The sequence below is a fragment of the Centruroides vittatus genome, unplaced genomic scaffold (genome assembly GCF_030686945.1).
Source record: "Centruroides vittatus isolate TY-2023 unplaced genomic scaffold, ASM3068694v2 contig_651, whole genome shotgun sequence".
Classification (NCBI taxonomy): Eukaryota; Metazoa; Arthropoda; class Arachnida; order Scorpiones; family Buthidae; genus Centruroides; species Centruroides vittatus.
In genome coordinates, this window is record NW_027122405.1 from 753,856 (window position 1) to 780,391 (window position 26,536).

General features: G+C 27.6%; 1 protein-coding gene across 1 annotated transcript; it reads right to left on the bottom strand.

Annotated features, from left to right (window-relative positions):
• Positions 1 to 1,916: 1,916 nt before the first annotated feature.
• Positions 1,917 to 25,778, bottom strand: LOC136979839 (nucleolar pre-ribosomal-associated protein 1). The gene is made up of 15 exons (XM_067275864.1): positions 25,695 to 25,778; positions 24,951 to 25,641; positions 22,066 to 22,410; positions 21,729 to 21,985; positions 19,186 to 19,271; positions 17,949 to 18,124; positions 17,760 to 17,870; positions 17,619 to 17,682; positions 17,325 to 17,487; positions 14,840 to 14,936; positions 9,766 to 10,038; positions 6,034 to 6,140; positions 3,035 to 3,178; positions 2,130 to 2,239; positions 1,917 to 2,060 (listed from the first exon to the last, which is right to left on the bottom strand). The coding sequence occupies exons 1-15, from the start codon at positions 25,776 to 25,778 to the stop codon at positions 1,949 to 1,951; spliced, it is 2,820 nt and encodes a 939-aa protein (XP_067131965.1). The 3' UTR covers positions 1,917 to 1,948.
• Positions 25,779 to 26,536: the final 758 nt, after the last annotated feature.

The window sequence follows — 26,536 nt, forward strand, 5'->3', positions numbered from 1 at the left end:
TCTTTATTGTTTTGTTTGGCATGCCACGTCGTAAATGTACAATTTTCTTGCATTAATGTAAACACTACATGTATACATGATTACATACAATCAAACTATTAGTTAACAACTAATATTAACTGTCTGGTGATCAGAGAGAGATATATTAAGTATTTTACATCCTATGTATAGGTGTTATGTTTTTCAGAAATTAGTTGATAGTTTTGAGTTGACGTTATATTGTATTATAATTTTTCTTAATTAAAACAGTGGAAAATTGGCTCGTAGTTAATGTTTTCTTACAGAATATCTGATTTTCAGGAATAGATTACTGATGTTAAATTTCAGATGAAATATCCCCCACTTATGATTTCATTTTAAAAATTTATATTTGATTCTTGATTCTCACAGCTTTGTGAGGTTTTGATTAATCTAAATTATTATATTTGATAATTTTCCTAATAAAGGTGCAGATTAATCTTAAGTAAAATATAATTACAATTATAATTTAAACAACAGTAATTGTTCCTAAAATTAGCGAATGCATTTAAAAAGATGCTATTAGTAAGTGTTATAAATATGTTTTATTCTCATGAAGTAATTGGAGTGCAATTTGAAAAAATTTAAACCTATAAATTCCCACTGTAGTCCTTCTGTCTGTCTTTCCTTAATCTTGAGAATGGTGTTAGATAAATGAAATTCAAGACAAGCTTAGGGGCATATCCTGATTTACTGTATATGAACTTTCAATGCCAACTGGAAGTCACATTATTTCAATTCAAAAATTTCCCCTGAAAGGACTAGTACAGGGATGGCGAACCTTTTTGAGTCCACATGCCATATTGTAAGCATACTTAGCTTTAAAGATGTTAATGCGTGCCAAAGTCTTAGACTTCGAATAATGATATTTAAAGAAATTAAACGAATACACTTTAATTTGAATAAATGTAAGAAATCTGACTGAAAAAAGGATGATCAGGTGATAAACAGAAAGGATGATTGAAAAGGACAGAAATCATATGATACATTATGTGCCAGATGATTTCTCTTACGTGCCACAGGTTTGCCACCCCTGGACTAGTACAACTCTATTGCTAACTCGTCTATCTAATGGAAAAGTATGATGTACAGGAGCAAGAAACTACAGTACTAATTTGAGGTGGAGAGCATATATTTTAAATTGAATAAATGATTAAAAATTATAGCCCAGCAGTGTGACGATGTCATAATAATTGCTCGTTTTATAGTGAATTCTTTTTGCATCAACAGCATTACCAGGAATTATATTATTTCAAAATATTACACAGTATGTACAAATTCTATATAAATTCTTTTATGTAATTCTTATAGTAGTATTTTATTTTGAAAATTCATAAAATCTCAAAATGATTTCTTAATTATAACTTTTAACTGACATCATTTAAAGTAGAATTATTAGTTTAATATCTGAATGGTAGTTTTTCATAATGCCTTAATGTATGATTATTTTTGTAGGACATTAAATCTCAATAAAAAAAGTCACAGGTCAATTCATAATTGATACACCAAAATAAATACTAAAGTTGTCTTCTATGTGAGCATTTTACATTTTGAATGTAATTGATTATGAAATCAGCTCTCTGATAACTAGTCATAAAAACAATCCTATCACTCTACCATTAAGAAATATGTCTACTATTTAATGTTTTCATTATGGATTTACAATTGTAATTTGAACTAATTTAAAACTATGCTAAATTATAAACAAATCTCACAATAACACTGTCAATATGTCTGAGAAATTAAAAGAAATTTTCAACAATAAGGATTTGTCACATCCAAAATTAACAGCTAATTGAGCAATTATGAATGAAGAAAACTTGTATTATTCTCTTATTTCTAATCCCATTGAATATTACATATTTAAGAAAAATTCACAACTTTTATTAAAATTATTTCTGATTTAATTTATTTACATATCTACAGAATTTTATTTATGTGCACATTCAATGGAGTTATTTTCTACATTTTTCTCTCTTGTACTCTCTTGCATAATATTTGTCAATATTTTAAATTTTGTTATTTCTTCTTTTATTGGTTTTCTATAAAGAATATATTTTTATTGGAATTTTAATTGCTTAAATAAATAAAATAAACAAATAGCACCTCACCTGTTATACAATATATTAGTAATCCATGTCAAAAGGCCATATTGTTTATATAAAGTTTTTGATACTGATGGAATTTTTACTGCTCTTATTAAAATGTCGAGAATTAAAAGCTAAAATTGAAACAATATATTATCATACTGTAAATATTTCTGAAAAAAATTTAAAAATATGAAAATGTATTAATAGAAACAAAATTTAATAAGCTTTCTTAAAGGAGCTTTAATACTAAAGTGGCTTTTATGATGTGTTCTGATAATGTCAAATTTATGCTTGCAGTTCTCTGAACTCAGTATTTTTCTGTGTTATCCAAAGCTATGATGGTAGATAAAACAAAGAGCAAAGTTTCTATTTTTGTTTTGCTGTATAGCTTAATTAACATAAAATAATTATTAAGATGTAAGATTCAGAAGATGAAGGAAATACATTATTATAATTTAATGAATGTGGTGGTGATGGTATGATTCCTTTTAAAACATAATAAGCAGATAATGCTGTTTGTAAATCCCACTTATGATCTTCTAAAAGATATCTTGCTAATCCAGGTTAAGCTATAGTTCAGACAATATAGTTTTCATTCTTCATTATTAAAATTATCAAGTGAAGCAGCATGCAGTAAGCAATTTCCATCTCCAGTTGTTGCAAGAGGCCATAATTAGTGGGCTGATATTGGAATTTGCCAAAGAATAAGTCTTCCTCCTTGTTCCAAAGAAACAAGCAATTTCCATCTCTAACTATAATAATTTGAATAATTCTCTTCCATTAAGTACTGTACGTTATCATCATCACAAATCTTTATCTATCAACCTAACTGTTTTCAAGATATAAAATTATTCTGCTAAGAAAGCCTATTGAATTTTATTAGTTTCTAACTATACAATTTTTTCATTGATAATGTTAATACTTACCTTGTTATCCTGACTACAAACAGGTGAATTATAAAAAGTTAATAATATGGGAAGTATGTATCTCTTTTCACATATATGAAAGTCCAGACTTGTACGAAGTCCTTCACTCAGTAGTGTTAATATCCACTCTTTTTCTGTGCGATTCTAGAGTAAATTTAAAAGTCAATTGTAAATATATTTTACTAAAGATAAATTTGAAAAATCAAAAGAACTTTTAATATGCTAGTTTAGTTATTATTCAGAATGATTAAGACTGGAGTTTGTTGCTGAATTAAATTCATATACAATCATTAGATATTTTAAAGCTTAAAAAACAAGCATAGAATGAATAATAATGTATTTTAACTGATGTCACAGTGCATTATTATAACCTTTGTTTATATTATGTATCATTATGGATTCATGAAATGAATAGATATTGGATGTAGAATGAAAGAGTCTGTTCATCAAATTATGATTTGCACAAATTCTCAGATCATAGCATTAAATTAAAATAAAACCAAGTAGAAAACTAAATATCCCAATATTAAATAATGAAGAACTTTCTTATTAAAAATAGTAAGTTTTCATTTAATTATTATTCTAAATCAACAAGACACACACATATATATATGTCTTGTTGATTTAGAATAATTATTAAATAGTATTAAGGACTAAAAGCAATATATTATTTCAAAGTTGTTCATATTGATTTCATGGATATTTTTGGTCTAATTGGGTGTTGTGTTGTGGAATTGGATGTTTTAGAGCAAACTTGGAATCTGTAAAATTCTTTTGACTCCAGTGATTCTGACCTTGTATTTTTACTATTAATGAAATTTGAAGTACAAAAAATGCTTTTTAATTAGTATCTAAAGAAATTTCTTTGATAAATTTATCAAAGTGTTTATTTTCTATCAAAAAGATATTCATCTAAAAGGCTATTTCATACCAAAATTTTGTGTTGCATCCCTCACAACATACTCTACTTTCAGAAAATAGCTTTCATAATTTAAATGAATATATTCACATTGCCAGAGAGCTGTACAGGTACTCCTCACTTTACAACCGAGTTCCATTTCGACGACTACGTTGTTAAGCGAATTGCTCGATAAGCGAGGAGCTTACGCTGGGAATATAGGATCATTGTAAAATTATCCAAATTATGCAACAAATTTCAAATTTATTCATAAAAAGACTATTATAGTACGGGCAAGCCTATTATAGTATGCTTAGTGAGCATGTCACCATTCGCCACTGACCGACACTCAAGCTGAGAAAGGGGATTCCCCGAATTGCAGGTCGAACTCGATTGGTCGTAAAGCAGATAGGTCATAAAGTGAGGAGTACCTGTACTCTCTGCATAAAATATGCCAGGCTTGGTAAGTTTTTGTGATTAACCAACCAAAAATTATAAAACATTACAAATGCAGTCAAATATTGTGCAAAAATATATATTAGCCTTTCTATTTTATTATTTTTTGAGCAGTGTATGAGCCACTCAAAAAACATATTTTTTCAATGTGGGTGTTATTGATTGATTAATTTTAGATACTGGCATGTAACATGAGGGTGATCTACCAATCAGGAAATGTGCCTTCCGGCGGGAGGTCTTTTAAGGGAAACTAGTTCCCTATTCAGGTGTTATCAATGTAAAGAAAATCCATAAAACTTCACAAACCAGCCTGTCAATCCAAGTGCAAACCCAAGAGGACTACCAGTGTTTGGGGATCAAATCCACTTAGCCACTGGTGTAGGAGAGAGAAAGATATACCAGTGGCTTCTACATGGGAAATTTTTTGCAACAGTCTCTACCCTTGATCTTTTCCTTTGAAGAATGATAATAATGGTGTTGATGAATAAGTTTTAAATCAATCATAGATGTAAAACTCTTCTAGAAAGACCTGATATATTCTAGTCATTTCTATATTGAAGTAAGAAAACCAATGCAGAAAAAGTATAAAAATTTTAATTTGTGATGAAAAATTAGGTAAATAAATGTGTGCATTGAAATTAGTTACAGTAGTTAAAAGCAAAAATATCCAAATTAAGCAATATTTCCCATATTAGGTCATTTTCACCCCTTACATTTTGTTTAACTCTTTCAATGTCGCTCCCATTATGTTACAGGAAAAATTTTTATTTAAAAACCCTATTATATGCATAGTCTGTTATAAGTGATAATCTTCATTTGTTTTTAGATCCAAATGTAGCCAAAAAAGAAAATTTCTCTTATAGGTGTCTCATTCATACTTTTAAAATTGGTTCGTTATCGCCAAGAGTTTGTTATAAGCAAACACCACAGTATATGTATAAAAAAAATGTTGCAAAAAATACATAATAAATAGAATTTAAACAAAACATTTGTTACACACTTCTTTACAGGAGAACAAACCAACTGATTGGTGTTACAAATTATATGCTATCAAAACAAAATTTTTGAAAATGTATGAGACATTTTACTGTAAAGATGGTGGTTAGACTTGTGTTTATTTGACACTGCATGACAGGTGACATTGTGTTTATTGGCTTGAATTTAGCAGTTTATCAACAGACAGTTTTGTTCAAGATATAATCATCTCAAAAAATAAAGTAAAATTAGAATAATGTCTTACATATATCCTAAAACCTTGGCTATAGATATCTGTCTTATATAAGCAGCATAAGCTGTTCTTGTATACAGATTATTAGATATGACTCTAGAATAAAAACTAATAGGAAAGGTCTAGGGATAACAGGAATAATATATAAATCTCACTCTGCTTTAGAGTAGCATTAATTGTATGTGACTTTGTTGGTGATTTTTGACAATTTTCACAAATACTTTAAAATTATTATTACCAGTAAACTGTATTTTTCTTTTATACTGTAGTTACATGTTTTTTCATGTATTATTTGCTCTTGTTCATTGCTGCATGCAATGAATTTTATGAATATAATGTTGTTTAGGTTAAGGCCAATAGCCAAGACTTTAGGATATTTAAAAAGTTTACTTAATAGTAGTTGAAGAAATTACTCACCATCATATCAGTACTATTGAAAAATTTATAAAATTCTGGAACATTATATAAATCTAAAGATGGCTTTATTGTTAAAAACTGCATCAGTGATTTATACATTGGATCTTCTAAAAATACAAAAAAAAAGTATTTTATTAATATGAATCTCACCAATTTAATAATATCACTTTTAAAATACATACATTTATTAATATCTAAAGAGTTCTAACCTGTCCCAGCAATGACTTTTTATTTATGAAACATTTTTGGCTATTTGTGTAGCTCAGGATCAAACACTCATGTAATTAAATTTAAATTTAAAAGAATTTAACATTATTAGAAGTGTTCTAAATATAAATTGATGGTAAACAACTAAAAATAACATAACATAAAATACAGACAATGATGATAATACTCTACAGAACTGCTGAATGTATACAATAGTAATTTGTGAGTGGTTTTAATCTCATTCTTGATTCATAACATACTTCCATGATCCAGATAATCAAATGCAATCCTTATGATAATACATAATATATTTGTTTATAGTTATTTTTTTCCTGTATATTGGTCCCTGGTTGTTTTTAAGAGTTTAATGTCCTTGAAGTGTGGTATGTTCTTGGAAACCACTGCTATAACAGCCATCATTGTGATACTTTTTTCTTTATGCATGTTGTATTGATGCTCCCTTGATCCTGGTGGGAGGGTTTTGGGATGTGTATCATATTTATCAGCTGAATTGGTTTTTATAGACCTAGAGTGAATGGTTTATCATACTCTCCTGGGGCTGTGATAGGGTCAACTGGGTCCTTATCATGAAGTAATAAGCCATAAATTGTACTGTTTCACTTATATGTTAGTTGCTTGTTCCCCAATCTAATAATCTTTCTGAAAGTCTATCATAACAACTTGTATGTTACTGGTGTGGTTAGGGATTTTATCTTTCTTGGGAAGTTGTCTTCAGGTGTATGTATTAAGGTGTTGATGGTGTATTGGTTGTATCTGTGAGTGGTTACTATGTTTCTGATCTTGCTAAAATCCTTTATGGTGTTCTTTATGTCTGTGCAATGAGTGTAAGCTCTTGTGATAAGGGCTTTGAAAGCTGCCATTTTGGATCTGGGAGGATTACTCAAGCAGTTAGGGATATATAATGGATGGGATGTTGGTTTAATATATACATTTGTGCATACCTCCTCATTTATTAGGATGATGTTTAGTGCTTTTTTATTACTGAATTGGTCTAGAGTTATTTTTAATCCATAGGGATTGTTATTGATTGTGTTGATAAAGTTTTGTATATCTGTTCTTATCTTTCATACAATCAGTACCTCATCTAAGTCTATACAATAGAATATTATTTTGCATTTTGAGATCAAGAATATTTTCCATATCTCTTACCACTATTTCACATTGTAATCTTGTCATGGGTCCACCAGGAAAAATAACTGATACACAAATTCTTAATATTATATTTGTATACAATCATAAAAATGCCAGTTGCTTATGCACAGTGTAGAAGTATGTTATAAACCAAGATGAGGTTAAAAAAAAATCACACACTAATTACTATCATATATATTAAACAGTTCTGTAGTACGTTATCATCATTGTTTATATTTTATGGTTTATTATTTTTAGAATTTTTTAATGTTACTTTCAAATTATTTACCATCAATTTATATTTAGAGCACTTCTAACAATGTTAAAATTTAAATTTAAAAGAATTTTACTATATGAATGTTCAATCCTGAAGTTGGTAACTCAGATAGCCAAAAATTGCTCAAACAGGCTATACTCTAGATTTATACTTTACTCCAGTTTAAGAAGCTTAATATTATAAATATTATTTTAATAACTTAAAAAAACAAAGAGTATAGTGTGATAAGTTATGTAAATTTTTAAAACTTACTGATGATAAAAGTTTAATAGTGCAATAAATTCTATTATTTAAATGTTTATCAAGGAAATGAAAAAATTTTTATTTCAAATCTTTGGATAAGTAAATTTTATTGTAAGCTTTAAAACAAAAGTAAATTTATTAATCAAGAAGAATTACAAGTTTTAATGTCTGCATAGTGATTATCATTATGAAGACACTAAAACACTGCTTATTTTTTACCAAATTTATCGGCGACACACCTTTTTTTGAAGCTAAATATTTATTTGTGTATCCTTTAATATATAGAAATTAAATATACATGAAAGATAAATGACTTAAACTACTTTTACTGAGGCTTCTATCATAAAAAATTGTAAAAAACCATAAAGTTAAAGAACCATTTAAAAGGATCATATTACATCGTACTGAACATTTTGGTTATTTGTTTCTTAACCCAAACATCTAGAGCACAATAGTGGTTTTAGCTGACAAAATGGAATACATTTATTTGTGTATAAGTGTACTAGTCACTTTTTAATCAAAGCAACTAAAAAATTACAGCATGATCTATTTTTTGAGGAAACAAAAAAGCTTCTGCTTTTCAAAATAGAAAAAGAAAGGGATTTAATTTGTCACAGAGCACTGAAGATAGTTTAGTTGCCGACTAAATTAGCACACTAGTGATTGTTTAGTTGCTGAAGTGGCAACTAAACAATCACTAGTGTGCTAATTTTGCATTCTGAGTCAAAATTTAAAAATTACTGGTAAAATAGTAAATTTGCAACCCCTAACTATCAATATTTTAACTTTATATACATTGGGTAAATTAATTATAATACAAAATATCTTATTTTTTTAAATATTTTATTGATAGAATAAAATGAATAAATGCAGAATTATTACCATTTTAGCATTATAAATAGAAAACTATAGAAATATTTCCCTTCTGTTTTTCCATATTAAAAATTATAAAGGTATTTAAAATTATTGTGGAGCGTTTTGAGTAATATTTCATAACTTCAATAAATCTTAACTTCAGACAATTTTTTCAAAATAAATAACATATATATTTGACTTTATATTGTTCTTTTGTGTTTACAATTTCCTGACATTCACTGAATTTGTATATCAATTTTAAAATATATGAAAAATATTTTAAATTTCTCTCTGTAAAGAGATGATCTTTCTATTAAAATAATAATTTTAAAATATTTGTTGATGAAATCTCATATCTTTGCACACAAATTAAACAACATAAATAAGAAAAGAGAAAAGAAATCTATGAAATATTGTAAAAAGAACTTAATATTTCTTTAATATTTGTTGTACCTTTACATTCTACTTCAGTTTTATTTATGTATAAAATATGACAACATTTTTTAAAGAGAATTTTTTATTTAATAGATATTTTCTACTCTGAGATATTACAGCAGTTCTAAAAATATAAAACAGGACTGATCCCAAATTCTAGTGGAAAATGGACTAAACTCTATGCTATAGCATGAAGAATACAGTATAATATAAGAGTTTCTAGGATATTTTTAAATCACTTTTCTTGGAGCTTTTTTCATTTCTCTGTATATATTAAATAATTGTTTTTACTGTTGTTTGATTTCAGCATTGATTGAAATTTTTTAGAAACAAATTTCAAGATCCTTACACATTTTTCAACCCTTTTGAATGTCTTTACTACTATAAATTGAACTATACTACGAACAAATAGATGTATTAGCAATACATGGTATAGTCAATGGAAAGTTTTGAATATTAAAATATTACAAATTTTTAAAATTAAAAAACAAATATTTTAGAAATGCTGAAAATTTGAATAATTATCTAATATAAAAATAACTATGATTATAAATTTTACTTACCAGATTTAAATGCATAATCTGTTACTTTACAGAGAAATAATGTAACCAAATAAGATAACTTTATATTACTTTTTGTGATATTATGCTTCATTAATTTCAAAATTCCTAGCCATAAATCTTTCTCTTTGAATCTAGAACCTTCCAGATGTTCATAAAATTGATGTAATACATAATAACCGGCTTTTCGAATATTTAAGACTGAGCTACTTAAGGATGTAAATATTACTGCAAGACATTTTGATTCAATAAATTTTCTGCAGTTGACAAGGGATCCTATAATTAAAAAGTTCTGTTAATTATTATTTATACTTATTATGTTATGTATTAATTACATATCCAGGAAAAATTTACCATCAGTTTTTATACAAATTAAACTAAAGTGATATAAATAATAATAATAATTATTTTTAATTAATATTTGGAGACAAAGTTCACCCATGTAGGGACCACCATTTATTAATTCCGTGTTCCAGACAGACAATACAATCTTTGTGACCGACCTTCCTTTTTAGGCTACTAGCCGCCAAAATGCTAAAAAGTCCTTTTAAAAAACACTAAAATTTTTCTAAATTTTTTTAATTGAAAATTTTTATATATTTTTATATAATATATATATCAGTGGTTCCCAACCTTTTCTACGATGCGGAACACTTTTGTGAGCAATTTTCTTTAGTGGAACACTTACTTAAGTTAATATGAAATACATACGCTTGTCATCAGTTATTTTATTAGAATTGAGCAGTTATAATTCAAAATCTCTACTCATATTATTAACGCCAATTCTAAGACAGGAAAAAATATACCTAAATAACTTTAATGGGAAACTTGTGCCTGATGTTTTTTACATATTTCATTCAGTTATTATCATTGCCTTTATCTTATTCGAAACAGTAGTACACTCCATAAGTACGAGTCGTACATATATATTTAAGTTTATGAAAATTTTATGATTTTAATTTCTTGATATTCGACGGCTCGAATACGATTGTACACTTTCCGATTTGCGACTAAATCTGTGGAACACTTGGGAGATGCTTACGGAACACCAGTGTTCCACAGAACACCAGTTGGGAACCACTGATATATATATTTAATTACAGAAATACAACAGTGAATTTTGTTGGAAATTTTGGTGTGAGATTTAACTAATTACAAATTTTTGTTTTCTGTTACAGGTAAGATAATCATTTTGATTTAATATGTCAAAGAGTAGGACAAAAATTTTTCACCCAGATACTTTTAGAGGAGACAAAAATTTTGGATTTGTTACAGGGAGATCTTGATGTAAAAGATGGAATCTCATTATTAATTCAATTAAATTTAAATCAAAATGTTAAGTTAGAGATTCTAAAATGATTGCAAAAGTGGATAGGATATTCTTGTGGGTGGATAATTTAGATGAGGCAACTGTGAGATTTGAATCTAGAGTGGCGTTACTGGAGAAGTTGATGCAGGAAGAGGATTTAGCTTCAACTCGTAGAATGAGTAAATTTGCAGCAGCAGATCTCAGAAAGTAGTTTAAGTATGGAATATTACAAATGTTTCATAAGACACAATAATATGGTTATTTCACGTTTCCCTGAGTCAGAGAAGGAAGATAAGATCCAATTTCAGAATACTATGTTAAACTTTTTTCACGATAAAAATTTAATAGATTAGGATATCGTAAAACTGGAAGAGATTAATTTTTTGCAAATTTTTGGATTATAGTGATAAATATAAGATCAAAAGTATATCATTTAAGCTGAAGGGTTCTGATATTTATATAGTGGATGACCTACCTCCTTTGACTAGAGAAGTTAGGAAAACAGTGAGAGCCTTTGCTAAAGAAGAAAAAGAGAAAGGAACACTGATTAAATATATAAACGATGGAAATGCTGTTAAGGTAAATGATAGGGTTTTTATTTATAATACTTCTTTGAAGAAGATTGAAATGCAAGGTCAATCATGACCCTGTTTTGACATTTTAATAATGTCATAGAATTGTGAGGGAATTCTGAATAAATCTTATTTATTTTGGCAATTTTTGTCTTCTTTCAAGGTTATCATTCTCTGGGAAACTTGGTGGGATGGTAAATCTGCTGTTGTAGAGTTCTGTGATTCAGGAAACTAATAGAGGATGTTATATAGGAGGTTGGATGCTTTTGTTAAGCAAATTGTTAACTTAGAGTTTTTGTACAGCAGGGCAAATCAATTTTAAAAGTTTTTGTAAAAATTTTGGCTATCTGATTAGAAGCAGATGGACCGCTACCATTCATAAAGGTTTTTATTCTTATATGAGTTCATTAGGTAGTTCAATTATTGATTTGAACTACCTAATGAATCTAGATTAGGCTCTAGATTAGGTTTATGTTGCTGGTTTCAGGTTTTGCAGTTTTGGAATAAGAATAAATACTTCATCCAAGTCATTTTCTGATTAGGTTGAATTTAAACTCTAATTTGGAAGAGAAATTAACTAAGAAAGTAGTGAAGGCAAGATCAGTAGATTTCAGGTTATTTTGAAAGAATGATTGCAGTCTGGTGTTATATCAACAATATAAGGAGTTAATGCTGAGAATTTAGGGCTAATCAGAATTGACTGCTGATTTTTTAGTTCAGTTGGTAAGATATATTTTTGCTGATTGGAATAAAAAACCTAAATGGTTTGATAAATTTTCTTGGTTTGACCTGTACTGTAGAATCAGTATTTTAAGAAGAAATCGACCATTGAATGCAAAGAGACAGGCAAACTTTGGAGATTGGATTGCAGTAGCTAACTTTGTCAAAAAGCAGAATATCACTTGTAATTTATGTAGAGAAAAGAAGAAATCATTTTTGCAGAGACTAAATAAAGACTTGGCTTCTGGAGAAAGTATGCTATTTTGGAAATGTATTAATTTTTTTCTTAGGGCCAGGTATTGAGTCTGCCAGCTCTGGAGTAGGTAGAACATTCTGTGAAAATATTTGGCTCAGAATGTTACAAGCCAGATCTTTTGTTATATAATTTGTGTTATAATTGGCAAAATGATGTTTTGGATGTTGAGATTACCTCGTTGGAAGTAGAATCAGTTGTGTCATCAATGAAATGGATGGTATATCTGTAAAAATTCCAACTCACATCAATCAAACGTACTGGATGAATGTACTTCTTCTGATATAGCCTTAATCCTTCCAGATAATTTCTTTTACGTTTGTTCTAACGTTTTCGGCCCACCCTGGGCCATCTTCAGGAATATAATGAATGAACGTGTAGAATTAGAACGTATACATCGAATGCCTTCCGATTCAAATTACTGTGAAACGGTTAAATTTGTTGAAGGAACATTCTCTCGTGCTATGACGCTAAGGCACGTGAGAAAATCTCGGTGAAAATTTACTACATAATCGTTAAAATGAATGCTTTACGACTCAAATATCTTGTGATTTCCCTTCATAGCAGTATTTCCACGTGCCTTAGCGTCATAGCACGAGAGAATGTTCCTTCAACAAATTTAACCGTTTCACAGTAATTTGAATCGGAAGGCATTCGATGTATACGTTCTAATTCTACACGTTCATTCATTATATTCCTGAAGATGGCCCAGGGTGGGCCGAAAACGTTAGAACAAACGTAAAAGAAATTATCTGGAAGGATTAAGGCTATATCAGAAGAAGTACATTTATCTGTAAAAAATTGTTCCAAACTATTTATTAGTTATTTAGCTTCTTCATTTAATAATACCTACAAATCAGGAGATATTCCACCAGATTGGTGTATAAGTAAAATCATTCCAATACGAAAACGATTTTAGGAATCATCCAGAGAATTCAGAAGTATTTCATTATTATCTACTATTTCTAAGATATTCTGTAAGATTCTGTATAGGTTATTAGTTATGTGGCTGGATAATTATGGGATTTTTTCTGATTTTTGCTCTGGTTTCTCTACCTTAGATAATATTTTTGTATTGTACACTTGCATTCAAAAAGTTTGAGGAGAAACATGGGAAAATTTTTGCCTTTTTTGTAGATTTGCAATCAGCAATCAGCATTTGATTCTCTGGATAGACATAGTTTATGGCAACATTTATGGAGAATTGGTCTAAGTTATAGATTTGTTAATTATCTAATCCAATTATATACTAATTCGAAGACTTGCTGTTCTATTAATAGAGAGAATATGAATTTATTTTTTATGCATAAAGGAGTTAAACAGGGATGTTTATTAAGCCAAATTTTATTTAATTTGTGTATTAATGCCTTTGTTAAGAAATTATGTGCTTTAGATGTACTGGGATGTGATAGAAGGTTGGGATGTTAAGATTCTTACATATGCAAATGATTTGGTAATGCTGGCAGATTCTCCAACTGGATTACAAAAAATAATTAATTTCACTATAGAGGCTATGCAAAAATTATGTCTCTGCAATAATGTTAACAAATCTAAGATTATGGTGTTTCATAATGGAGGGGTTCATGCTAAAAAAAGAAAAGTATTATATTAAGCATAACTTGATCAAAGTAGTAGATGAATATAAATATTTGGAGTATTTTTTCAATCGAATGGAAGATTTTCTAGGCATTTAAATTGTTTTGTTAATAAAGCAAATATTGGTATAGAGAAGATCATTCAAGTATGTAAATCTTGACTTCATTTTATGTTCTGACAATTTAGAACAATATGTCTAAAACTCCTGCTAGTTAGTTTTACCAAAAAATGGAGATTTTTTTGATATAATATGTGGTAATGAAGAAATCCATACAGGAGATGATACAAATTCCAGGATCCACCTGGATTTACAGCAGAAGCCTTGAGCACAATTCAGTTAGTCATAGAGAGAGACTGTGAAGTTTTGCCCAACACAGTAAAAGGGCAAATTATGAAATAAACAAATTAAATACATCAATGTTACATTGTTTCCATATCTTTCGTCAATCTGGTAATGATTACCAAGATGACAATTTTGAATCTGGAAGCCTGATGATGAGTTTATGTCCAAAAGCTGTAGCAATAAATAAGACTGCTATTTTCATTTTTGTTTTGCTCTATTACAGCATTTTTAATCATTATTTAATATTACTAATTAAATTATTTATTTGTTATATAAAACCTTACCTGGAGTTAATAAAACAATGAAAAGTGAAAATAAAAATCGAGGATCATAAATTTTATCTAATTCAGTTTCCACATCTTTTAATTCTTGAACACCAGGCTATAATAAATAAAATTCACAATGTGTCAATCAATTAAAACAACAACAACAAAAAAATTAATTTACAAATTTAAAAAAATAGTTATAATGATTATTGATACAGTTTAACTTTTTTCTATATTTTAATACTCTAGGTTAAGCATGGCCACATGGAGTTTTCTGGGTTTTCTCAACATTTGTAACACCTGAATAGGGGCCAGTTTCCCTTACAAGACCTCCTGGAAGGCATTTTCCCTCGCGTAACATTGTGCACCAGAGAAGGCAACAGGGAACCACTCTGGTTGTAACTTCCCCCAGGATACACCTTGGCGCCTTACTAACCACCTATTAACTTGCGCCAGGTGCTCGCCGATGTCAAGATTTCTGATATGGCACGCATATAAATAGAGAGAGAGGTTAAGCATATTGTAAATTATTATACAAGCCAGATTATTATACTCACTCTGGCTTTTGTAATAACCACAATAAAAAAAGTTTGGAAATTAGTCAATTTTTGCATGTGAAAAAGTTTCAGAAAGATATTCACTTATATTATATCATTATAGTTAGACTCAAAGAACATTAAACACCTTTTATAAATACAGTAGAACATCGATTATCCAAAACGATTTGAGACTGGGGTTGCTCAGATAATCGATCACGTACAAAAAAATATATTACCCTATTCCATGTTGAAATTTTTTGCTGTTGCGTGTCACTTTACATTGAATTTTCATCTATGTTAAGCCTAATGAAAATTTTCTTAAAATAATAATTGTGGCTATTGTATCATTAAAAATTATTTCTTTATTTTGCACAAACAAAACAAATATATTGAAAAATATAAAAACTAAAATTATATTTCAGAAGTTAATCGAGTATCAAAAACATTCCGATATTCAGCATGACACACAGTCCTGAGAAAAACACCACACAAAACAACCAAAGCTCACCACTTACGATGGGAAAAAGAAGCCTCGTTCAAATACTGGTGCATCCTCAAGTACCCTCTCATGGTTGCACCAGTGCTGCCAGCTAAAACATGCACACCAACAAAAATAATATTGGATTAGCCCAAGACATAGCCAAATATTGCAGTGCCACAGTACTATTGGAAATTTGAATTTGCCGACTGGAACGCTTTCGGTTAACCAATGTTTCAGTTGATCGGTATTCGGATAATCGATGCTCTACTGGATACTCTAAATAAACCTTTAACTCCAGCATAGTTAATTTTATTTAATGCAAACATTTAAACATTCTTCTTCAGGCTTTTTTAACATCTAAGAATGCACTTGGTATTCTTAGAAAAATCTAATAACATCTAAGAGCACCAGGGTGTTCTTAGAAAAGCCTGAAGAATACTGTTTAATAAGGCCAAAAACATTTACATTATATAAAATTAACTGTGCTGGAGTTAAAGACTTATTGGAGTGTATTTTATAGTATACCCTGTTAAAGTTTGTTAACATTTTTTTTTTTTCACTGCAAATAGAATGGATAGTTGGAAAAATGATTATTTCTACCATGTTAATTAATTATCTTTTTGATTACGAATGTTTTGACAGCTGAATGACTAAGAAATTAGTTTCATCCTACTGCTCTGGGAACCTAAGATGAAATCCAGGCAAGCAATCCTGAGAATTTTTCAGGAAAATGGCTTTTCCAGATATGTTGGACCCATCTCTCACCACCTGGCTGCCCCCATTGTGGCATGGAAAAAGGCCCTCTTAGTGCCCAAAGGGCAGAAAGAGTTAAAAGAAGAGATTAAATCAAAAACTTTGAATGTATAAATAAAGTTATTCATTTCAATAGCCAAGTTAAATTTTCTTCAAATTATATAAAAACATTTTTCCTATATATAAAGTTATATTGGTCTTACTCACCGAATGAAATTTTTCAGTCGACACAGAACAAGCCAGATTATTATACTCACTCTGATAAAGTATATGTATGATCAGTCATAAGAAGAATATCAGTACATTACTAAAAACATTTAAATCTCAAAAAAGTCAAGTATTCTACACTCTGAGATATCAAAATTTAATAGAATATAGTGCTCAATATTGACTTTCTACACCATTTTATTTTACAGCATCAATTTGCCTATTTTTAAAAATTTATAATTTTAAATTTGTGCTGCCTTATTATTGATTTTTTATAACAATTTTTTATTATAAATTAAATACTAGAGTCTTCAGTACTGTATATTTAAGATGTGAAGACAAACAATTTAGTAATTCAATATCTAAATTCAACTCTAGTTAGGGAAAAATCATTACATAAAGATAACAGTTCACAATTAGTATAGAAGACCATAGAAGTCAACTTTTAAAATAAATTTATTTAAATTAAAAATTACTGATTTGCTAATTACTTCAAAATTATATAAACTATTAATACACTTACTTTTAAGTCTAGATTTAAAGGAAAATTTAAAATTGTATGCCACATTTTCTCTCTGTCCAGCAAAGTAATAATATCATCTAAGTTCGGTTCTTTCCATAAAGAAAGATTAGTCTGAGCTTTCAAAGAATAATGATTAATACCAGCAGATCCCCACATAAATGGTCTGTAAAATTAATCATGATAAAAAGTTTTGAGAATTGTAACATCTCTAATAAGAAGGCAGAAAAAGAAAATATGAAATAAACAATCATTTTAAAAGAATAGTTCTTATGTTCATATAATAAATTGGTTTACCTGAATTTATTAAGTTGTATTCCTGCTTCTTCATATAAACTTATTAAAAAAAGAAGGGATTGATCTGGAACCATTTAAAAGAAAAATATTTATTTTTGTTTTGCAAATATTTTACTAAGATTTTTTTACTAATCATTTTACCAGTTTTATTCAATGTAGCATGATAAGCACCAAGATATAATGGAATATGCTCTGATTTACATATGGAAGAATCAAGAGTGACCAGAGTTACAAGTAGTGAAATGACTGATTCTGTAAATTATTGAATAAAGAATGTCAAAATTATGTTCATTAAAAATAAAAATTGATTTTATTTTTAAAAAAACAAACCTTTTGTTAAGCATTTTCCTGAGTCTTCTAATATTAATGAAATGAAATTAGAGTGACCAAAAATCATTTGAAAAATTTCTGGTATTGAGGGTGACATGTTTTCCATATTAATTTTATATACAGTGGAAATGATGCTATTAAGTAACTCAATCATCAAATATCCATTGGATAAATCACTAGAAATATTAAATGAAAAAAATAACAGTTAAAATTTGTTAAAAATACATTTGATCTGTAGTTTCTACATAAGTACTTTCTTTTTTAATGATATAAAATTAATGTCTAAACTATATGAGACAACAGTTATATAAGAGTTATATAAAATTAATATATCTTCAATACTATATATCAATGTATACAATATATCTTCAATACTTACAAAGGGGCTTTCATCCCAAAAGTATTGAAGATATATTAATTTTAAAGTCATATAAAACAAAGTCACTTTTACTCTTCATAAATTTAACATTGAAGATTATGCAGTGTTAACTGTATTTGAATCCAGAAGATGGTTTTAGACTAATTAAATGGTGCTCTTTAATTTTTTCATTGGAACTTTTGTTATTTCTGCTTATTAAATAGATACAAGTGACCACATTAAATGACTTGAAAATGTTTGATATTTTATTGCTGGATGGAGTAAAGATTTAGCATTTAATTTTGATCTCTTTGTTTTAGTTAACTTTTTAAAATCTTTAGTTGAACTTAAGTGAAAAAGTCTAGATAATTTTTCTCATTGTTTAATCATCCTGTAGAAAAATCAAACAAGCTTGTTTTAGAAATAAATAAAGTATAATGATATTTTTAGTTATTTTTACTATTACGAATGCATTTTTTCATATAAATAATTATTGTTTCTCTATTTTGTTTGTTGTAAAAATATTTATTATATTATTTATTTAGAAATTATCATCTCAAAAAACCTTTAATACATTTCAAAACTAGACTAATCAATTATATTTGAATTTTAGACAAATATTAGGAAAAACATATGCTAATTTTTAAGAATTCCAGGAAAATTTACTTTATTTTAAAGTTTTTTATGTTTTGCAGCAAAGCCTTGAAAAATATGGCATTTGGTAAAAAGCTTTACAAAATTTTGCTTTTTTCAAAGCTTTATTTCAGAAATGCTTTTGAAATTCTTGATATTGTTTCAATTTAATGAATTAAAATATTTAGTAATAAATTTCTTATTTTAATACATAATATTAATATTTTAAATTAAAATTTTATTTACTTTAATCCTTTTCTGAGTAACTTTTTTACAAGTGAGGACCACATTTCTTCTGTAAGGTTTTCACTTAATGAATTTGAATCCATTTTCTAAATTAAAAAGATGAAAATTATTAAATATTTGTAATGTAAATTTTAATTAAAATCACATATAATACTGAAATCTGAATATTATTTCTTTTTATTATTATTATAAAAACACTTTAGCAATAAAGTCACAATTAACTGAGATTTTTCATTTTATTATATATATATATATATTTTAAATTAATGAATGGTTAAAAGTTGTATTTAAAATTATTGAATTATCATTGTTAGTCAATCTTAAATGCCAAAACAAATAATAATAATTTACTGAGTAAATTATTATAAGTCAGTATTATATAAAATCAGTAAATTATTAAGAAATTAATCTAATTAATCCAATTCAAGTTTTCTATTAAATATCAGCTTAGCTGATGTAATGTTACTACAGTCAAACCTTGGGTTTTGAACACCTCTGTTTATGAAAAATTCGATTTAAGAACAAAGTTTTGACTGCCATATTTGCCCTGGTTACCATACAATAACTTGGCTGCCGAACATGCTACTCAGCAAAAACCATCTACAGATCACTCACTATACATCCTGTGTTAAAGAAAGTCGTCAGCCCAACCAACCAATGAACGACAGTACACCGACTCAGAAGTTAGTGGTGTTGAGATCGCCTTGCATCACATAATAAATCATTGATAACATTGCTACTTAAATTATATTTCAATGCACATGCAAGAAATATACTATTTCCATTTTTTGTTGAATTTAAATCAAATTAATTAATAAAAACTGTGTTAATTGACATTCCCATAATATAAATGGCACTCAAGAATTTATGTTTAAATATGCTTAAACACAAATATTAAAATTGAAATCAAATCAATTGAAACACAATATTTTAAAAAGCATTGATAAAATACTTATCAGTCTTGATAGATTTTGTTAAATTTCATCTTGGTAGTCAAAGTTCAATCTCTATTCATAGCACTTTCTTGTAAAGTGTTAGTTTTGGTTTCTGTTTCACTTACTGGTGAGGGAACATTTGCTTTTAATACAGTATATATGTATAAAGATGTTATATATAATATAAATGTTTTGCTGCACAGTAGATATTATTACGAATTTAGTCTCTGTAATTCAAAAAACTTTTGGATTACAGAGACTAAATTCGTAACAATATGTTATATATAATGAGCAATTATTTTATTGTGACATTGTCACAATGCTTGGCAGAAATTTTTAATCATATTCTTTAAATTTATTTAATTTTAAATATATATGCTCTCCACTTTCAAATGAGCAGTGTCTTGTTCCTGTATATCATACTTTTCCTTTAGCAATCAAGTCATGCCAGTCATCTATCTAACACCTTTCAGGAGAAATTTTTGAATTGAAATAACTTGACTTCTAGTTTGTGTTAGATATTATCTCCAGTCCCTAAGGTTTCCATGTCTGTTCTCATCTTTAATTTATCTAACTCCATTCTCAAGATTAAGGAAAGACAGATGACAGACAACAGTGGGAATTTATAGATCTACAATTTTTCAAATTAGAGTCCAATATAATATTGTCTTTATAGGCATCTTATGCATGAAATACAGCTAACAAGGTGAAAAACAAGTTTTGTTTTGGGGGTTGGGAATGGATTAATTCGTTTTATATTGTTTCTTATGGAAAAATTTGTTTTGGTTTAAGAACAAATTGGTTTTCAAACAACTTTTAGGAACGAATTAAGTTCATAAAGTGAGGTTTGACTGTAAATACATATATACACACATCATGCCAGAGTAAACTGTTAGCTGGCTGAGAGCTATGGAGGGCTATGGTCATTAGTTGTCTCCAGCTGGTAAAGTGAATGATCTGTATGCTGTATGGTTATTTCTAAATTTAAAGTTAAGTTAATTTATTTATTAATTATTAAGTGTAACACAAGATGGCAGCCTAACTGCCTACTTCTCATCAAATTACTTTGTATCCGATTACTAAAATAGTCATATTGTAACCCAAAAAAATTAAGCAGATATTCTGGCTTATATTTATTAATAAATAATCTAATAAACAATTTTATTAAAATAGTGTATTTAAATTGTATTTCAAATTTCTAGACATTTTCTTAAGTGAGAATAGAAAATTAAATAAAGTATAGTAATTTGAAGTCTGTTAAAATTTGAAAAAAATTTAAGAATTTTATGATTTAACATCGCTTTAAGTTTATAACATTAGGGCATTATATGAAATAATAAAACAATGATTATTTTATTAAGATAATTAAAAACAAAATGTGTATGAGACAATATATTCTTATAATCATAATCACAACCTATGATCTAGAATTATAAGTTAATCAATAAGCATTGACTTAATAAAAGTGAAATGACTGGTAATTGGTTAATTTTTGATTAACTCCTGATCCATGGTTGTGAATATGACGGTTAAAGTTTTCATTTTAAATTTTGTTTATTCACATCAGTCAATTAAAAAGAAATAAATAAAAGTAGTTAAATATCGTACCTTTGATAAAGAAATCAATTCTTTCGATATTTTAATAACTGAATTATTTATATCATGTTTCTCCTTCACACAAAATAGTAACCATTTAATTAAATTCTTAAACAAAATGACATCAAGAGGAACTGATCTAATATTTATTTTTAAAGTTTCAATAGAATGAAAGAATTCAATAATTATACCAGCTAATAATAATGGTATTTTATCATCATCAATATTAGAACAAATAATATCTGCTAAGTTCATAACTTTCTCTTTATCTGTAAAAACATATAAAAATTAGTTTAAAATTTTTAACTGTTCCTTTTTCCATATTTAAAATGCACATATTTTGACTTACCAATAATATTTAACTGAAATAGTTTCGTTAGAACATTAGACACTGCTATTTCCTCCCATTCAGAACTTTCATCTTTATCTCTAATTACTTTCTCAATGACAGTCCAATAATAAGGAGAAATTACTTTCAAAAATTTTTTTAACATTTTTCCTTTAGGTGAAACAATATCAATGCAACAATTTACAAATTTTATTGTAACCTGTGGCAACCAATCATTCACACATTGATGCTCTGTCATCAAAAAATCCAAAATTTGATTGAAGAATGGTAAATTCACTTGAAGAAATGACTGAATGAAGACTAATATCTTAGGAGTTAGGTTCTTAAATAATGGTGCCAATAATTCTAATAAAAAAAAATGAAAATGATATATTTCAATAAATTACCAAGTCATTTAAATTAATATTAATAGATATTACACACTATAAGAAAATATTTAAAAAAGAAGAATGATAAATTTAAGTGTACAATAACTAAGCTAATAAGAAAAATATAATTAATTTTGACGGATAAATTGTGTAATTTCATTTAAATAATTTTGAACAGAATTTGACTAATTCAGTATAATAATAAGGTGATTTTGTCATCTGACTATGATAAATTTATAAGTAGGCATGTTGCTATCTTAATTTAATAATTTAAATAAATAAATTTAAAAAAATTTAATTGAAATAGAATTTAAACTCAGTTTGGACTAATAAAAATCAAAGCTAAGTCAAGTTAGGACACTTAACAGTATTACGAGGATTATGTAATGGATGGTAAATCTATACACCCCACTCGCTCTAATAAGAAATTCATTATTAATTTCAATTTAGTCTATATATAATCTGATAAAATTCCAATAGTTTATTTATATATGATACAGTCTTAACTAAATTTATATGCATTATTATATTTAAAAATTTTGTTAGTGAAAACATTAATAAATATATCTAGATAGCAGGAAATGACATTATTTTTCAATATTTGCTATTCAAACAGTTATTGTGACCATATTACAAATGATTTAGTTCTACAAAGATTACAAAATATTATAAAACATAGGATGCATTTGGTTGATCATCTATATTTACCAGATTACCAGCATTCTAAGCTAAGATTCTATAACAATAAATACCTCCTGATGGAAAAGGAATGAGAGGAAGGTCAAGCAAATTTTTTTCAAAAATGGTCACGAGATAATATTCTGGTGACCATTTTTGGAAAGATGAATTTGGAAAGATATAAATTCTATTGGAAAGTTTCATTTCTCAATGTGCCCAGTTGTACAGGCAGACCTAACCAATGACTTAAAAGAATATCATTATAAATTCAGCTACTTTTAATACCAAATGTTATTGATTTACCATCTATTTCACATTAATAACAACTTAACTTTTAAACAGAATTAATTAATTTAAAATGATTAACATATGAATTATCATATGTTACTTTTATGATATCTATCTTTAGTATCAAATTCTTTTAATTGTAACTCAACACTATAACCAATTAGTATTCTAATACAGGATGTCCCAATGCAACCCATCATACACTGCACGGATCTTTGGTGTTCCTTGTTAATGGAATATGTATAAATTTTGTCACCAGTCTCTTTACTAAAGTCTTGTTAGGAACTTTACTATCTGGGCACTTAGTACAAAATAATTTTCATCATATAATCAAAGATCACATAAAGAAATAATCCTCAGCAATAAAAACACTCATTTATTCTGCAAACTAATTTCTTCCGTGCAAAGCACCAAGATTACTGGTTGCATTATAATGAATACTAAGAAGACTGTTGATTTAGAAGTGTTCACACGGACAAATTGATTCCAGTAAGCAGTGAGTATGGTGTTTGTGTTGGTAATTCATATTTCCCAGAATGCTAATGGATAGATTACATTTTATATGAAACATCCTGTATAAGGAAACATTAATGATTTACTAAATTGTGAGGTAAAAACCAGAGGGCTCTTTCTACATTTGTTTTCATTTCTTTGTTTTTTTTTAATTTTAATCTGTTATTTAAACAATCATCTTTCTTTTAATGCAAAGTTTTGTCATTTTATGAGCAGTAGAGGAGTAAAGGCAAGTTTTTGATTTTGAAAATAAGATTCTAATCTGAAAAAGTTGACAAAACTTAAAAGTTGAAATTCTTCTTCTGTAAAATTGTCTCTAAATAAGAAAAAAACCTTCTGAAGTATCACCTTATGAAATATCAACCAAATTGACTTAATTTCTTTTAAATAATATTTTAAAAATCTATTTTACAATTCTGTAACAAATGTCTAAATACAGGTAGGCCTTCTACAACATGGTACCTTTACAACACGTTTTCACTCCAACACGGTGGGAAAAAAGTGGAAATTTTCTTACAATACTTTTACAATGCAGTTTAGGGTATTTAGAAATGAATTATCTTTCACATAACAGAAAAATCACAACAGATCACATAAGTGCAGTGGAACTTGATGAAACAAGCTCAGATCTTGAAATAAGGCCAGTCAAACATTCTCGAACAATGATGAGGACTGAATTTGTGAACATAACATTATGTTTGTTTTTGATTTTGACTTGAAATCATAATATTTTTAGTTTTTATATGATGTTGAATTTTATTTAAGCTTTTTATGTACATAAATTTAAAAAAATGATGAAAACGTTAAACCATAAAAGGCAGTTCTTCTCTTTTTAGAACTGAATCCCAGTTTTTGTATTAAGTTGGTGTCTCCTATAATGCGATTTCCCACAATGTGGTATTTTCAAAGAACGTATCTACCATGTTGTAGGAGGCCTACCTGTATACATTTTCAATTATTTTCATATAAACAAATATTTTCAAATTGATAAATATAACATTTTACAGTAATTATAGTAAATTGAAAAACAAAACTTACCAATATCAACTGAAGAGAAGCTGGATGGATGTATCTGAATCATTTCTAAAGCATAATTTATAAATTTGTCCATTTCATTTTTTTCCAAGTTTGAACTCATGAGTAGAAAATATAATGTTTTAAAATTTGAAGATTTCATAAGATCAATATTTTTGTCATTTAAACAACATTTTACAAGCTTAGCAAAAACTGAAAACTTTGAATCAATTTTTCGTATTTGAGATAAGTCAAATTTAGTAATAACTTGAAGAATATTCTCAGCTTCATTTGGGCATAAAATTGGAAGAAAATCACTTATTAATGTTTCAAATGTTATATTTTTTAAAATAAATTTCTTCTTAATCAAATCATTTCTATTCATTTGAATCCAAGAAATCAATTTATACTTGTATAACTTTAAAATTATTTCCTTATCTAGTTGTGAAAACTCATTAGTAAGAGAAATTAAATTCAATATAAAACTTGTCAAGTGTGATGATAATTCCTTAGATAATTTTAAACAATTATATTCTTTTGCTAAAAACCAATATACAACTGAGGAATTCCCAAGAATTTCTTTTAAAAGCATAGAAGATGAAATATGGTCCAAATCATTTACGTTATTAGCAGTTCCTTTCTGATTGTATGAATGAATAATTGTATTTAGAAGATTGAGATGTAATAAAACTGTTTCTTCAGCGATGACATCATTCTAAAAAAATTAATAATATCATATATATTACATACCTATATACAGAGTCAAACATCTGAATGAAAGCCACTGACAGGAACATAAAAAATTGCTTGCTGTTGTTGAGAAGTGGCCTTTATTAGAGTTTGATTGTACATATATACAGGGTGGGCCAACGAAAACGAAACGGCAGAGTGTTTGTGTTCGTCCAAGCAAATCGCTCAGACAGGTTGATTTTATTCTCGGGGGGACATCTTACGCAATAAAGTTTTTGCGAATCTGAATATTAACTAAACGAACATTTTTTTTCGAAATAAATGTTTGTTTAGTTAATACAAAATAAATGAGTTTTTAAAACTTTTTGTCGTCTGTTGTATTCAGAATCGCAAAAACTTTATTGCAAAAGATGTCCCCTTGAGAATAAAATCGACCTGTCCGAGTGATTTGCTTGGACGAACACGAACACTCTGCCGTTTTGTTTTCGTTGGCCCACCCTGTTGTATATATATATATATATATATATATATATATTAAAATATGATTAATTATTTTTATAATAAAAAGTTATTTTTTCCACAAATTTATTGGAGAAAAAAATTAAATCATTAAATAATTTAAATTGTATAATTCGAAACCGTGTCTTCTTTTCTTTGATTAATTCATTATCACTACTAGGTGCATATACAGACACTTGGCAATTTTATCAACTTTTATTTGGGAATTTCTTATTTGCCGAGACACATTTTGGGCCTTAGCACCTCCTTGGTTGGCTACATAATAAAAACAGAAATATAAGTTCTTTATATTTCTGTTTTTATTATGTAGCTTTTATTTATTATTACATTTCATTATTAAAACACCTTTACATTTAAAAATATCTTATAAAAGAATTTTTTACAATTAAAACTATCCTTAC